Genomic DNA, 17741 nt, shown 5'->3' on the forward strand with positions numbered 1-17741 from the left:
GGTTGTTTTCTTCTAATTCCATAGTAAACTTTATGCGATGATGTAAGGAATTAATACTGTTTAAAAAGGAAGATAAAGTGTTTTTACTGTGAGGCCAAATAGCAAATATGTCATCTATATATCTTACCCAAAAAGATGGTAGAGGGAAACTAGATGTGAAGAGGACTTTTTCTAAATGTTCTAAATAAAAGTTGGCTAAAGCTGGAGAAAGAGGACTTCCCATGGCTGTTCCTTCTACTTGGCTATAAAATTTGTTTTGACATATGAAATAACCAGAATGTATAACGAAATCGAATAGTTTTATAATATCTTGAGGAAAGATGTCAGCAAGTAGTTTTAAAGTTTCCTTAAGAGGTACATTGGTGTATAAAGATTCTATATCAAAACTAACCATAAGATCTGTAGGTTGTAATGAGACATCTTTTAATTTTTCTAAGAAATCTGAGGAGTTTTTTAAAAAAGAACTCGAGTTGCCAATGTAAGATTTCAGTAATTTAGCTAGATATTTGGCTATACGGTAAGTAGGAGAATCAATGCAATCTACTATTGGACGAAGAGGATAGTCAATCTTATGGATTTTTGGAAGGCCATAAAATCTAGGAGGTCTTGCAAAATGAGTTTTAAGTCTTTCAATTGTGTCTTTATCTAAACTGATGACTTCATCAAGGAGAGAATTTAATTTCTTTAGTTGTCTGTTGGTTGGATTATAATCAATTTCTTGATATGTGGAGCGATCTCGAAGCAAAAGAGAAAGTTTTCTTCTGTAATTTACTGAGTCCATAACTACTGTTGCTTTTCCCTTGTCAGCTTTAGTGATAATGAGGTGATTATTTTTTCTCAAGGACTGTAAAGATTTCATTTCAGAAGGAGATATGTTAGAAGGAGGAAGTTTAGCCTTAAGTAGAGAAGAAGCGACTTCTAGGCGAAGAGCATTAGCTTTATCGCTGGTTAGATGATTAAGATTCCTTTCAATGTTAACTAGGAAATCTAGATATGGTATTTTATTTGGAACAATAGTTTTTGTTCGCGCCTCTTACATAGATCCCGTTACAGGTTCGAACGTTTGTTCAAGGAAAGCGTGGAGGCCTTGCTCCATCATCCCAACCTGAATCGTAATGACTGCATATCTATATCAAAAATCTGGGAAAGCCTAATCAAGATTACTCATTAATTTTTTTTTTTTTTTTTTTTTTTAATAGCAAATTCAATCATGTTTCTACTTCAAAATATTTCGTTTCATACTTAGTGATATAACATCATGCGGCATGTTCTAATTTCAACGATCTATTGTTAGTATTCTAGCTTGTATATTTTTTAAACTGTTTTTGTAATACCACCGACGATGGTCTGCTATTTCCAGACCGAAATATTTGGTTAAATAAATATCTTTCTTGTGATTACGTGATTATATCATTCAGTCTTATGTCGCAAGTATCCTTAAAACAACAAAGTTTATTTCATTTTTCAGTAGATTGTTTTTTGGGTCTCCTGAATGTTGAGAAAGATGTGCCATTTTCCTGTTTGTAAGATATTATATCTAGCCTTGTTGGCCAAGTTTGAGTCAAATCCTGCTGTAGGCATGGATGTTTGTGATAATCCTGAGGTTGTGAGATGGCTCTCATACCAGGTGATGAAATTCGTCACCTGGTAATGAGACCGATACCCTTATTATTGGCAGCCTGAAGTAATTTGAAAATGTTCCATGTTTAGTCTCCAAAGTAGAGATTGAGGACTATGTAAAAAATAAATAAAAATATAAAATTTATTAAAAAAAAAAAAAAAAAATAGAAAAAAATTCTTTACCCACCCGTGTTACTATTGTGCAGTAGGTGTACAAAAACCTTTCATGTGTGGGAGTCATTTAAAAAAAAATTTCTTAGCACAATATACATTTCTAAAAAACAGACATACTAACCACAGTGATAAGTTTTAATACGTAAATATTTCATCCCAAGTATCTTGGGACATCCTCATACAGTAATTCAAACAATGCTAGGAATGACATACAGTTAGGGCATGATTACAATGGAATCTCAATATGCGTGCAGTAACGTGTTATAGAAGTAAATTAAGACATTGAAAAATAATAATAATAAATAAAAAAACATATATAAAGAGATTCTTTTACACAATTTTGCATGACAATTCCCCATACTTTAGGAATAGTAAGAACGTCATTTCGGTTTAAATTTGTGGTGTGTAGTAGGGCTTCAGCACTTTCATTATATAAACGTTCATGTTTATATAAAGAACTATGTAAAAGTTTCTGCGGTTTGAAAAGACGAATGTGGTCTTGATGTTCCAAGATGCGTTTCTGAACAGATCTACCTGTTTGTCCAAAGTAAGACAACTTGCTGGAGCATGGGATCTTATACACGCCAGGTGAAAGTTTGTCCTTAGGAGAAGGTAACAAGTTATAGATCTGGTTGATGGGTTTATAAGTAGTGGCAAAATTGTTTGAAGGACGTTTGGAGATGCCTTTGACATAAGGTATGGGAATCCTATGGGCTTCTTCTTGTCTAGGTTGATGTGTGGGGAAGTGACTGATGATTTTTTGAGTTGTTGTAAGATTATATCCATTTAGTATGGCTGTATTTTTGATTATTTCTAGTTCTTGGTTTAGAGATTCTTTAGAGGAGCAGAATTTGTGCACTCTGGTAACTAGTAATTTAATGATGCCAAATTTCTGAGATGGATGAGTGGAAGAATTGTGAATGTAGCAACCTGAAAATGTAAGCTTGCGATAGACAGATGTGGCGATGGAGCAGTCTTCTTTCCTTTGAATGTGTAAATCCAGAAAGAGATACCCTGTGGAGATTCTTTTTCTAGTGCAAAGTTGATGCGAGGGTGAACAAGGTTTATTTTATCTAGAACAGGTGTAATTCATGTTCGAGATGATCCCAGACTGCAAAGACGTCGTCGACATATCGTAGCCAAATTTTTGGTTTTGGTTCAAAAGTGAAAATTTTTTCTTCCAAGTATTCTAGAAACAGGTTTGCTAAGTTTGGTGATAAAGGAGACCCCATTGCTGTTCCTTCTTCTTGCTTGTAAATTTTACATTTCCAAGTGAAGTAACTAGATATGATAACAAATTTGAATAACTCAACTATATCAGATGGAAATTTTTGAGTTAGTAATTCTACTGTTTCTTTATGGGACATACCACCTCCAAAGCTTCTGGAGCTTTGGCACCAACAGAGGAAGAGGAGTAGGTATTCTGGTCAAAACACCTATACAGTTTCTCAAGTATACTTGCATATATTTGAAGAACTTTGTTGGAGAAGCTTGTGAGAACTAGGATCCAGAGTTGAGTTGACAACAATGGTATAATCTTTGATGGACAGCATGTTTTAGTAATCTACTTACTTATTACAATAAAGTGACTGCTTCCTTGGAGAGAGGAGAAGGATACACAGTAATATACTTGGATTTCGCAAAAGCTTTTGATAGAGTACCTTACGATAAGTTGACAGTCAAACTAGAGGAGATGGGGTTGGATATTAGATTAGTACATTGGATTGGAGACTGGCTATCTGATAGGTATCAACAAGTTGTGTATGGGGGTGCGATATCCAGGAAAAGGAAAATCACTAGTGGAGTGCCTCAGGGGTCTGTTTTAGGGCCATTACTATTTAACTTGTATATTAATGATATTGGTGAAGATTTGGATGGAGATATTCAGTTGTTTGCAGATGATGCAAAGTTGGGACAAACCATAAAGAGTAGTGAAGATGTTGTGATCTTGCAAAAAGACTTGAATAAATTGAGTGATTGGGCAAGCAAATGGGAATGTGAGTTCAATGTTGCAAAATGTAAGGTTTTAAAATTTGGAAAACAAAGATGGGATGCAGAATTTATGCTTGGTGAGAATATATTGTTGGAAGTAGAGGAAATAAGAGATCTGGGGGTGATAGTTGATAAGGATCTAAAAAATTTAGGGGACACATCGCCAAAATTGTGAAGACAACACAAAGACTTCTGGGAATGATGCGGAGGACACTGACGTGTAGAATTGGGAGATTCTTGTTCCATTGTATAAGGCTTTGATTAGGCCACACATGGACTATTGTGCCCAGATTTGGTCATCAGGTTTTCAGAAGGATAAAGAGATGTTGGAAAGGGTCCAAAGGCGACTGACTAAGGTAGTTTCTGACCTCCAGAATGTTGAGTATGAGGAAAGATTGAGAAGATGTAATTTGCAGAGTCTAGTGGAGAGAAGGAAGAGGGGGAGATATGATAGAGACCTACAAGTTGGTAAGGGGTTGTTATAAGATCAATGGTGGAGAAGTTCTACAGAGAATAGTGGGAGATCAGGGAAGAACCAGAGGTCATCCCTGGAAACTGTATAAAGAGGGTGTGAGTAGAGGGGTGAGTGGCAGGTTTTTTTCGTGCAGAGTTGTGAATGATTGGAATGCCTTGCTTGAGAGTGTGGTGTCTGCAAGGAGTTTGAGTGTGTTTAAGACACGGTATGATGAGATGTGTGTGTGATAAAAGGACCTCCTAGATGAGTCTTTGACTCCATGAGGTCTTGTTTAATAATAATAATAATATCTTACCAGGAACACTCAGTAGGGAAATACCTCTGTAATTCGTCTGTGAAGAGGGAGACAATGTCGAAGCTAATTAACAAGTCAATTTTTAACAGTTGAATGTCTTTTATTTTTGCCTGAAAGTGTGGAATTTTTGATTGAAGAGGCTGAGTGGCCTATGTGAGGATGGAGAAGGTTTGATAAGAATCTTGATAACTTGTAAGTCGGGCTGCTAATAAAATCTATGATGGGGTCTGAGTGGAACATTAAGCTTGTGAAGCTTAGGTTAGCCATAAATTCTAGGAGGTCTAGCATGGTATGCTTTGAATTCGTGTGTAGAGGCTTAAGTGCTGTGAGGACATCATGTTGGAGGCTTAATGGATTTTTTACAACACTCAAAAAGGATTAAAATAGAATTTATTACTTCCTATATTTTGTCCTAGTCACTAGGACATCTATGGGGATTACAAACACAACTAATGCACACAAATATCATACAGTACTAAGCCCAACCATGTGGGTGACACTAAAGTCCTATCTAGGTGGAGCGCCCTCTAAGGATGGTAGCAGGGGCCTGGAATGTAAGGTGGGACCTCTGGTGATGAGTGTTTCCGAAATTTTCGGAAGCTTAATGCAACCGTATTTATTAAGATTTGGTTGGTTTCTGAGAGCTGCTGCTGCTTCTAAGAAAAGTTTTTGTAATCCCTGTATACGTCCTAGTGACTAGGACGAAATATAGGAAGTATTAAATTCTATTTTAATCCTTTTCGAGTGTTGTAAAAAATCCATTAAGCCTCCAACACGATGGTATGTCTTGAGTTTTTTAATTGTTTCTTCATCTAAGGAGGAGAGTTGACGTTTTTTAGGATCATAATCTAGTTTGGCGTAAGTATTACAAACTCGGAGTAGTAAATTTATTTTTCGGTCATATGAATTGGTATCAAGAACCACAGTGGTATTTCCTTTGTCAGTGTTACACTCTGATAACTTAAGAATGTGAAATTTTCAGTTATCATGGTGTAACAGGAGAAGAAATAAAAGCCCTTTGTAGATAACTAAGTAAGCAAGCTTGTTCCTAAGCAGATATCGTTAAGAGCCTTTGAAAGTAACGAATACAAAATATAAAAAGGAAGAAAAACATGCTTGCATCCAAGTGAAAAATATAGCTGAAATTGTTTATTGAACTAAATAAAAAAAAAAAAAAAGAACGGAAATTTATTTCAGTTGTGATATGATAAAATAAGGTTAAGTAAAGCAAAGAAGATTAGTCATAGGATTTTGTATGCGAGAGGCTAGTTTTTACACTTGAAATAAGAGATTAAAGATTCTAGTTAATTCTTAGAAAATTTTGGAAAGGGATTAATTTAGTATAGATGACATAGAGGTTAGCTTAAACAAAAACCAAAGCTCAAGGTCATAATTCCCGAATTGAGATTTCGTCACGTGTCAGTTGTGTGCACACGGACCGCATGATGTTTTGGCAGAAAAACGCCACTCTAATTGGTCAGTGAAATCGACTCCAGTAAGGGGGGAAGAAAAGAAATTGAAGGTGCCAATAGGGGTCATCGTATAAAAGGGTTAGACCCCCCCCCCCCCAAGAGGCTTTTTTCCTCAGAGTTTTCTTCATGAGTCTTCCTATAGGTCTCACTCGGTTTTCCTGAGTGACGGGTTAAGAGTTTTCTCCGTCCGACATAATAAGGAAACAAAGTGTGTGGGATTTTGATTCCTTGTTTTCCTATTGTAAGAAATGAGGGATGCCGTTTAGTTAAAAAAAAAAAAAGAAGATAATGTCAGTGTGTTTCATCGTCCAGTGGTTGTAACGAGAGAAAGAAAACTCTATAAAGAAGTCAGTGCCCACATGGTGAATTTCACAGCTATAGAATAGATGATCCTATGTATGTCCTTGATTGAAGAATGTAAGGTAAAGATTATGAAAGCCCATCTTAGTGCCAAAGGAACTTAGGAGTGATGAGTTATAGAAGAGTTTGTCCTAGGAAGGTAAAATATCGGAAAGAGGTAGAGACCAGTGTACAAGACCCAAGTCAAAAGGTACTGTAAAATCTCGTGTCAATTCAAATCATATGTAAATGTAGTCATTGTTCAATTACTGAACAGTTGAAAGGATTATTGAGAATTATACTAGGACTTTAGTACATGTCAAACTAGAATAAAAATGAGGTTGTTACTATTAATTAATACGTATTCATTGCCTAGAGATTTATGCATGTACATTGTATTTTAATTAAGAGAGTTTTAAAGGTCAAAAGTGTTATTAGCTCAGCGAAAGGATAATTTTAATCCATGTTGTCTTAGTGAGAAAATTAGAGTAACTGATTATATGTCCTAGAAAATACAGAAATATAGCGTGATCAAACCAGTAAGGGGTTAGACAAAGGATCAACTAGTTCTAGGATTATACATGTTTGTATGTGTAGAATCTGTTATGGGGATATGATCGCAATTCTCATGTAGGATCTTAATCTAATACTTATGTTTAGCTAGTGAAAATTTCTATTATATATTCTTAGTTTTGAATTGAGTTTTATTTGATAAAGAATGAATTGTACCATGTTTGAGAGTTCAATAAACTTTTATTCATTGAAAATACAGTTGTCTGAGATTGCTGCTCAATGCACCACTTGTAACAACGTACAAACCTAATCACGCGGGGGGGGGATTTTGTTAAGTTACGAGATAAATGTCACGACTGCATATTAGTTTCACACTCAGACATATTTTGGTAATTGCTCCTTGTTTTTGAATTTTATATCTTAGATTAAATGTGCTGAAAGGCGCAGTATAAAATAAATATTTAGGGACACTAAGGGGAGAAAAAGCTTGAATATTTGTATTTGGGTGATATCTCGTATATAAATAAGATTTGGACAAAGACAAGTAGAGTTTCACATGTAAGGATAGTTGAAAGCATAATAATCGTAAATTGGGACACATTTTAAGGAGGTAAAAGCTTTCAATTCTGATGGTGGGATATTTAAGTCCGAAGGTTTGGGATCATAGATTATTTTCTCGAAACGAAGTCTGTTGGCTTCAATACTGGAAAGATGGCCGTTGTTTCTCTCTATGTTATGTATGAAATCTTAATATGGGAAACATTTAGGTGAAATTGAAAATTTGTGACCTCCTGCTAGAACATTTAATTCGTCTGTTGTTAATGGATGGTTAGATAAGTTGACTATCCATTTTTCCATTGGTAATTTGTTAGTAATCTTCTTAGATCGATTTAGCAAGTTGAAGTATTTATTTTGTAGATTAATATTGCTTTTATCCCTGAATTTTTTGAAACACTTATAATCAATTGTAGCAAATCTTGATTTAACGTGTTATAATTCTGCTTCTAGTTAAGTAATTTTTAAATTATTAGTTGCCAATTCATGCTTAGAAACTCGTAACTGGTTAAGTAGTAAGGAATGCCTTGCTTTCTGATAGATTTTATGGGCACCTGGAGATTTGATGACTTCTTTTAGTTTTGCAAAAGTTGGAATGAATTTATTGAAATATTTACGTATTAAAAATTATCACTGTGGTTAGTACGCATGTGTTTTTTAGTGATGAATTCACAAGTTTCATTGTATAAAACGTCTTATTCCTTCACGGGGAACTGACAGCACAGATGACCAACTTACCAGGCAAACTTCAATTAAAACAGGGTAAGCTACTTTCTAGAATCTCGTTTTTAAAAAAGTGTAGATGCGATAAACTCATTCCAACTTTTGCAAAACTAAAAGAAGTCATCAAATCTCCAGGTGCCCATAAAATCTATCAGAAAGCAAGCAGTTCCTTACTACTTAACCCATGGATCGCCAAAGTCATTTGCCTGTCGACCCCTTTCAAGCGTTTTTTGACTTTTTATCGACCCCCTATATTTTACTATTATGTAATTATAATAGGACAAGCAAAAAAAGACTGCTTATGTGAGTTTTTAGATTGTTTATTTTATAGTTACAGTGTTTATTGTATGTATAATATAGTATATATTATTATATTACTATTGCTAGTACTATTAATATCACTGGTATTACTACCAGTGCTGCTCAACTCTTCAACATAGAGAAGTTTAGTTCATAAATGAATAATGATTGAATTATAATATGTATGTATGTTGATGAATTTTAGAAAATTAACGCTCACTTGTATGTCGATGCTCAAAAATGAGACTGGGATCGAATATTTGTAAGTATCAGTAAATAAGAACCACGCACGTGTTGCAATCTCGCTCCCACTGCACCGGCCGGCAGGAACCACCAACATCTGTTTATTGGTAAATACATCATTTTGGCCTACTTGATTGGCCTTAGTAACTATTTTCATGACCTTACTCCATCTTACAGGTCCTATTCATATACCTGTAATATGGAGGTACTGATCCCACGATTCACTCTTAATTGCGTTGTCATTACCTCCATGTCTTTTGTCATGGAGGTAATCCAAGTTAACCAAATTAAATATTACCCATACAATGATGTCTTATATTTTTCTGTCAACCCCCCAATCGACCCCTAACAATGCCATATCGACCCCTTTGGCGACCATTGACTTAACCAGTTACGAGTTTCTAAGCATGAATTGGCAACTAATAATTTAAAAATTACGGAACTAGAAGCAGAATTATCAAATATGTTAAATCGAGATTGGCTACAATTGATTATAAGTGTCTCAAAAAATACGGGGATAAAAGCTTTTGATAAAAGCAATATTAAACTACATAATAAATACCTTAACTTGCTAAATCGATCTAAGACGATTACTAACAAATTGCTGACGGAAAAATGGGTAGTCGACTTATCTAACCATCCACTAACAACAGACGAATTAAATGTTCTAGCGAGAGGTCACTAATTTGCAATTTCACCTAAATGTTTCCCATATTTAGATTTCATATATAACGTAGAGAGAAACATCGGCCATCTTTCCAGTATTGAAGCCAACAGACTTCGTTTCGAGGTAGCAAAAATAATCTATGATGCCAAACCTTCTGACTTAAATATCCCACCATCAGAATTGAAAGCTCTTACCTCCTTAAAATGTGATAAAAACATAATCATTACTAGAGCTGATAAAGGAAATACCACTGTGGTTCTTGATACCAATTCATATGACCGAAAAATGAATTTACTACTCGGAGATCATAACACTTACGCCAAACTGGGTTATTCATATTTATGAATTTAGGGTTCTGTGTGGTAATTTAGAAATTACCACACAGAACTTACTTATTTTTAATTACTGGTATTGGGAAATTACTGGTATCTCCCCAACAGAAGGGAAAAAAGCAATTGTGATTCCTATTTAAAAAGGTAATAGAGATGACCCTAAAAACTATAGAGGTATCAGTATACTAAATTCTTGTTACAAAATATATAGCAGAATCTTAAATAGCAAACTAATGAAATATTCCAAAAACTTTATTTTAGAAGAGCAGAATGGATTTAGAAAAGGATGATCATGTATTTAGAAGAGCAGAATGGATTTAGAAAAGGACGATCATGTATAGACCCGGCCTTTTGCCTAAAATTAATAATAGAGAAAAGAAGAGAATACAATTTAGAAACACATATTGCATTTATTGACTTTGGAAAAGCATTTGACAAAGTTAAAAGTAACATATTATTTAACATATTAAAAGAAAGACAAATACCAAATAATATCCTAAAAGCTATCACAAGTATATATGAAAATAATCATATACAAATAAGATTAAATCATGAGCTATCATATATGAGAGAGCTAAACCAAGGGGTCTGACAGGGATGTCCCCCTCTCGGCAACTCTTTTTAATATCTACTTAAATGGAATAAAAATTTACATCAAGGAATTAAACTTTCTCCTACAGTAAACTTAAACACTCCTCTTTGCTGACGACCAAATAATAAATACCACTTCTGAAGATAACTTACAGAAAGCTAGTTTAGATCTAAATGAGATATCCAAAGATTATGGTATGATAATATCAACAGAAAAATCAAAAACTATGACTTTTACAGGACAAGATCCAGCAAGAACTAAAATAGTAATAGATAACAAGATCTTAGAACAGGTGAATTCATTTAACTACCTAGGATGTATGATCACATATGAAATTGAAAAAGATATAAACGTAAAAATTGTAAAATATTTAAAAATAACATGTGTAATTAACTCTATATTTAAACCAAACCTAGTTCAAAAACAAACAAGACTGAAAGTATACAATACATTAGCCCTACCAGTCTTAATGTATGGAAGCAAAATCTGGACAATAAAACAAAAAGACAAACAAAGATTAACAACATCAGAAATGAAGTTTATGAGGAAAAACTGCAAAGTATACCCTATTTGATCACAAAAGAAACGAAGAAATTATGAAAGAATTAAACCAAGAACCAGTAATAGAAAAAATTAAAAAATATAAACATAAATGGATGGAACACATTCAAAACAAGTTACCAAAACAAGCCTTAAAGTACAAGCCATTAGGAAAAAGAAAACCAGTACATCCTCTTAAACGATTCAACGATGACTTCTAAGGCCAGAACAGGCCATGCTAGGGCTAAATCCTTGATACGCATGATGATGAATTTAGGGACACAAAACACACGTGTTGAAAAGATTATTTTACTAATTATTAATAAAATAACCATGATTTAATAATCGTGATTTAATAAGATTAAATCACGAGCTATCATATACAAGAGAGATAAACCAAAGGGTCCGACAGGGATGTCCCCTCTCAGCAACTCTTTTTAATATCTACTTAAATGAAATAATAATAAAATGGAGTAAAAATTTACATCAAGGAATTAGTTGTTTCAAGGATACTTGCGACATAAGACTGTGATTACGTGATTATATCATCAAGGAATTAAACTTTCACCTACAGTTAACTTAAACACTCTCCTCTTTGCAGACAACCAAATAATAATTACAAATTCTGAAGATAACTTACAGAAAGCTATTTTAAATCTAAATGAGATATCCAAAGATTATGGTATGATAATATCAACAGAAAAATCAAAAACTATGGCCTTTAAAGGACAAGATCCAGCAAGAACTAAAATAGTAATAGATAACAAGATCTTAGAACAGGTGAATTCATTTAACTACCTAGGATGTATGATCACATATGAAAATGAAAAAGATATAAACTTAAAAATTGCAAAATATTTAAAAATAATAGGTGTAATTAACTCTATATTTAAACCAAACCTAGTTCAAAAACAAACCAGGCTAAAAGTATACAATACATTAGCTCTACCGGTCTTAATGTATGGAAGCGAAATCTGGACAATAAAACAAAAAGACAAACAAAGATTAACAACAGCAGAAATGAAGTTTATGAGTAAAACTGCAAAGTATACCCTATTTGACCAATTAAACCAAGAACCAGTAATAGAAAAAATTAAAAAATATAAACATAAATGGATGGAAAACGTTTGAAGAATGAAAACAGAAAGATTACCAAAACAAGCCTTAAAGTACAAGCCATTAGGAAAAAGAAAACCAGGACGTCCTCGATTCAACGATGACTTCTAAGGCCGGAACAGGCCATGCTAGGCCTAAATCCTTGATACGTATGATGATGATTAATAAAATAACTCGACGTTTCGACCCCTGTTTTGAGGTCATCATCAGAAGGATACATGTGTATAGGAACCAAGCTACATACTGTTGCACTCTATAAAGGTAATTTCACATGCTTCTTTGAACTTCTGCTCAAACCAGGTTTTGGTGCGGTGTAGAGACTTGGTGCCTTTCCAATCAATTCTGAGGTGAGTGCATGATCAGAAAGGCCGGTTTTTCCAAAATGGAGGTATTAAATGTGTCGTTTGTGTTCATCCTTCCTGATTGGGATGGTTCGCCCTGTTTCCCCTATGTATGGTATGTTACATGTTCATTGTATTTTGTAAATCCCTGGGTGTCAGAGGATCCTTGGAAGAACTGAGTAGGTGTCTTAATTTTGTCAGGGTTTAAAGGTGGTTTTGATGTTGTATTTGTGTAGTGTTCTGTCTATTTTTTCGGAAATGCCTCTAACCTATGGTATGGCATAGCATTCTTGAAATCTTTTTTGTTATTAGTGGTATCTCTGTGGAGGAGTTTGTGAATGGTTTTTATACTATATCCATTTTTTATAAAGGTATGTTTGATGATCTCATATTCATGGTTAAGAGCTTGTTCATTTGAACAAATAGTTTGAGCTCTGTGCTTAAGGATGCTTATGACATCTAGTTTTTGTGTTGGGTGGTGATAAGAAGTTTTGTGTATGTACTTCCTGTGTGTGTAGGTTTGCGGTAGACTGAGAAGGAGCGACAGCCTGAAAGAAGATGTGTGACAAGTGTGTCTAGGAACGGAAGAGAGTTGTTTTTTTCTCTTTCAGTGGTGAATTGGATGCCTTTGTGTTGTTTGTTCAGATGGCTAAGGAATGTATTTAGTGCTTTGCAGCAGCCATGTGGCCAAATGATGGTCTAACTATTCCAAGAATGTGGAGGACCCATCTGCAACTTTCATAGCAACCACAAAGAAAAATCTCAATACAAGAAGACTTGGTGAAGTTTTTTTTTTTCCCTGAACATTCAATAGCAACCTGAACTGCACAAATCCAGAAGATAATCGTAATTTTAACAATATGAACTGTACAATTCCAGAAGAATCTTAGTACGTGAGGACTTTAGCAGAGTTTATTGTAGTTTTTATTTATATATTTAATTTACCTTTATAGAGTGCAACAGCATGTAGCTTGGTTCCTATACACATGTATCCTTTGATGATGACCTCAATACAGGGGTCGAAATGTCAAGTTGTTATTTTATTAATAATCAGTAAAATAATCTTTTCAACACATGTGTTTTGTGTCTCTAAATTCATAAATATGAATTCTGATCACCGTGTAACCTTAAAAGAAAGAACAAACTGGATTATGATCCTACAAAACGTCAACTTAGAAAATTAAATAAGTTACTTGATGAAACCTCCTCCTTAGATGAAGAAACAATTAAAAAAACTCAAGACATACCATGCTATAACTCCTAGAATTTATGGCTAACCTAAGCTTCACAAACTTAATGTTCCACTCAGATTCATCATAGATTCTATTAGCACCCCGACTTACAAGTTATCAAGATTCTTATCAAACCTTCTCTGTCCTAACATAAGCCACTCAGCCTCTTCAATCAAAAATTCCACAGAGTTTCACGCAAAAAATAAAAGACATTCAACTGTTAAAAACTGACTTGTTAATTAGCTTCGACATTGTCTCCCTCTTCACTAACATTCCCCATAAAGAAACAGTAGAATTATTAACTCAAAAAATTTCCGTCTGATATAGTTGAATTATTCGAATTTGTTATCACATCCGGTTACTTCACTTGGAAAGGTAAAATTTACAAGCAAGAAGAAGGAACAGCAATGGGGTCTCCTTTATCACCAAACTTAGTAAACCTGTTTCTAGAATACCTGGAAGAAAAAATTTTCAGTTTTGAACCCAAACCAGAAATTTAGCTACGATATGTCGATGACGTCATTGCAGTCTGGGATCATCCCGAACATGAATTACATCTCTGTTTCTAGATAAAATAAACCTCCTTCACCCTCGCATCAACTTTATGCTAGAAAAAGAATCTCCACAGGGTATCTCCTTTCTGGATTTACACATTCAAAGAAAATAAGATTCTATCGCCACTTCTGTCTATCGCAAGCCTACCTCTGAAGAATCTCTGAACCAAGAACTAGAAATAATCAAAAATACAGCCATACTAAATGGATATAATCTTAAAACAACTCAAAAAATGATCAGTCATTTCCCCACACATCAACCTAGACAAGAAGCCCATAAGATTCCCATACCTTATGTCAAAGACATCTCCAAACCTTTTTCAAAAATTATGAAGAAATACAATTTTGCCACTTCTTGCAAACCCATCAATCAGATCTATAACTTGTTACCTTCTCCTTAGGACAAACTTTCACCTCTGGTGTGTATGAGATCCCATGTTCCTGCAAGTTGTCTTACTTTGGACAAACAGGTAGATCTGTTCAGAAACTCATCTTTGAACATCAAGACCACATTCGTCTTTTCAAACTGCAGAAATCTGGTCTCTCTCAACATGGAGTTGAAAACCTAAACCATAGGATCCATTAGGAAAAGTCGAAACTTTTACTTAGGTCGTTATATAAAAATGAACGTTTATATAAAGAAAGTGCTGAAGCCCTACTACACAGACCAAATTTAAACCGAAATGACGTTCTTACTATTCCTAAAGTATGGGAAATTGTCATACAAAATTGTGTCAAATAATCTCTTTATATATGTTTTTTTATTTTTTTTTTTCAATTATGTTTTAATTTACTTCTATAACATGTTACCGCACACACATATTGAGATTCCATTGTAATCATGCGCACTAACTGCATGTTATTCCTAGTATTGTTTGAATTACTGTACTGAGGATGTCCCAAGATACTTGGGATGGAATATTTATGTATTAAAACTTATCACTGTGGTTAATATGTGTGTTTTTTTTTAGTGATGAATTCACCTCAGGTTTCATTGTATAAACACAATATACATTTGTATAGATATATTTACTGCATATATTTGTCATTCCTTTGATTATAATTTAATTCAATTAAATGTTAATTTTTTTGTGCAAATAAATTATGAAAGAGCTAAGTTTACAAGAGTTATTCCTTCCCTCCCCTTCTCAAAAGTAGGAAATTTGATTTGGTTTTGAAAGATGGTGAAATAGTTTATCAGAAAAAGACCAAGCCAGAACAGGAATACAGTCTAAGCATTAAAAGTATATATATTATAGATAGTTTATTGAACACATCTCGCTAGGTGAAATATTGTAAACATTTGTTTTATCTTCTGTTTATGTTCTGTTCTGAAATTCTATGTTCATTCAAAATTATTTACTCATGCAATATAAAAAAATTGCTATTTGTTCATTGCATTTAATATTTCTTTCTTTTAGCAATCTCGCAATATGACATTAAATGAATACTTAGGTAAGTGATATCATTACATCTAGGTTAACAGAAGTAAGTAGGCAGTCTGATTAATTATATCTACAGTTTTATCTAGAATATATGTGTATATATATATAATATACCGTATATGTTGGCATGTAGGACAACCGACATATAAGATGATGCCTAAATTTTAGGATATTTTTAGATTTTAAGCTTATGTTGGTTGTATAAGACGACCCCCAAATTTCTTTCTTGTATTAATGCAACGTTAGGTATTGTTATTATATCCGTTATTTTTATATCTATGCATATTTGTTATTTTTTTGTATAGCATAGATTTAGTATTTATGCAAATTACCCTAATTAAAAGTGATTAGCTCCAATTTTAATTAAATATTAATTTTGCATTTTTTTTTTTAAATTTTAGGATTATTAAAATTGTTATCGTTTAAAATCATGGAACCATCAGCAACAAAATGAAGAAAGTATGAAGCTCAATTTAAAATAAGGGTAATTGAAATGGCAAAGCAAACTAATAACTGTGCTCCTGCAAGAAAGTTTGACATCGAGAAGATGGTAAGAGAATGGAGTAAGAAAAAATATATTTTTAAAAAATTGCCAGAGAAATAATGTGTGATGAGAACAGGGATCACCTGATGGCCGCAACTGGAAAATCACATTGCAGAATGGGTATTCAAGCAAAGGCATAAAACGATGACACCATCCTCAAGTAGCTTGAAATTCTATACTTTCATCCGGATTCAATCTTCACCATTTTAGTGCATGTGCTCTAATCATATTTCTTGTTACAAGAAATATGATTAGAGTATATGCACTAAAATGGTCAAGATTGAATCCGGATGAAAGTATAGAATTTCAAGCTACTTCAGGATGGTGTAATCGTTTTATGAACAGACAAAATCTGGTAATACGACAAAAAACGAAAATTGCTCAAAAACTACTGGCAGATCTTGACCACAAACTTACCAGTTTCTATAAATTTATTATTCAGTTGAGACAAGAACATAAATTTCTATTGTCAAATATTGGAAATATGGATGAAACTCCTATGAGCTTTGATATGATAAGCAATAAAACAGTGGAGTCTAAAGGTTGAAAAGAGTAAGAGTGTGCTAGTTCGAAGTACAGATCATGAAAAAACAAGGTTTATAGTTGTGTTGTCATGTTTGGCTGATGGAACCAAGTTAAAATTCATCTTCAAACGTAAAACTAAACCTAAGATAAAATTTTCTTCAGGTGTTTTTGTACATTTTCACAAAAAAGGATGGATGGATGGATGAAAATGGTGTGAAATTATGGATAAATAATGTACAGGACACTCGACCAGGTGGTATAATGAAGAAACGCAGTTTATTAGTATGGGATATGTTTCATAGTCATTTAACTGAGAATACTGAAAGTCTTCTAGAAAAAAAATAACACAGAAATTGCTGTTATACCAAATGGTTTAACTTCTAAATTGCAACCACTAGACGTCTGCTTGGACAAACCATTTAAAGATTACATGCAAGAAGAGTGGAATAATTGGATGTTAACTGGTGAAAAATCAACAAACAGTGGATCTATGTGTGCTACATCACTTGATATGTTGTGCAATTTTGTGATCAAAGCATGGAATAAAGTAAAAGTAGAGACTATAATAAAATCATTTAAAAAGCGTGGTATCTCTAATCTTTTGGATGGTACAGAAGATGATCTGTTGTGGGACACTGATGACGATGAAAACGAAATCAACTCACTGGATTCGAACTGGGATCCATATGTCGATCATTTAAACAATGAATCTGAAGAACTATTTTCAACAGATGATGAAGAAAATTAACGTGAAAATTGAAGTTAATAATTGTTTGTTTTCTAAGACAGACTTGCATCTATTGTAATATTTTAATAAATTTATGTAACAAAAAATTAATCTGATTTGTTTATAAACACTGCCTATTTTCTTATATAACGATGTATTGTAACTACCTAAATGTTCATCCAAGAAATTAAGCTTCCCTTTTTATACTCGTCGTATAAGATGACCCATGATTTCGAGGGGTTTTCTGTAGTATTTGAGTCGTCTTATATGCCGACATATAAGGTATGTATGTATACACAAGTCACTAACGATCGATGCTAGATAACTATGGAAGACCTCTGCACAATCTGTAAGTAATTTGAAGGATGGACTGCAACTTCTGACTCAACATTCTTTCTTATTGTGGTATGTCCGAGTTGGTGGAG

At 33.7% G+C, this 17741-nt stretch overlaps 1 protein-coding gene across 2 annotated transcripts in view; it reads left to right on the forward strand.

The window, feature by feature from the left end:
- The window catches only part of LOC150096543 (borealin-like), a 160517-nt gene that overhangs the window by 20290 nt on the left and 122486 nt on the right, over window positions 1-17741 (forward strand). For both annotated transcript variants that reach the window (XM_090408031.1, XM_090408030.1), the window contains exon 3: window positions 15497-15530. In XM_090408031.1, coding sequence (XP_090264157.1) covers window positions 15497-15530 — 34 coding nt within the window. The remainder of the gene's footprint in view (window positions 1-15496; window positions 15531-17741) is intronic.

The sequence above is a fragment of the Typopeltis vanoorti genome, chromosome 18 (assembly GCF_054136105.1).
Source record: "Typopeltis vanoorti isolate ZY-2024b chromosome 18, IOZ_Tvanoo_1.0, whole genome shotgun sequence".
In the NCBI taxonomy this organism is placed as follows: Eukaryota; Metazoa; Arthropoda; class Arachnida; order Uropygi; family Thelyphonidae; genus Typopeltis; species Typopeltis vanoorti.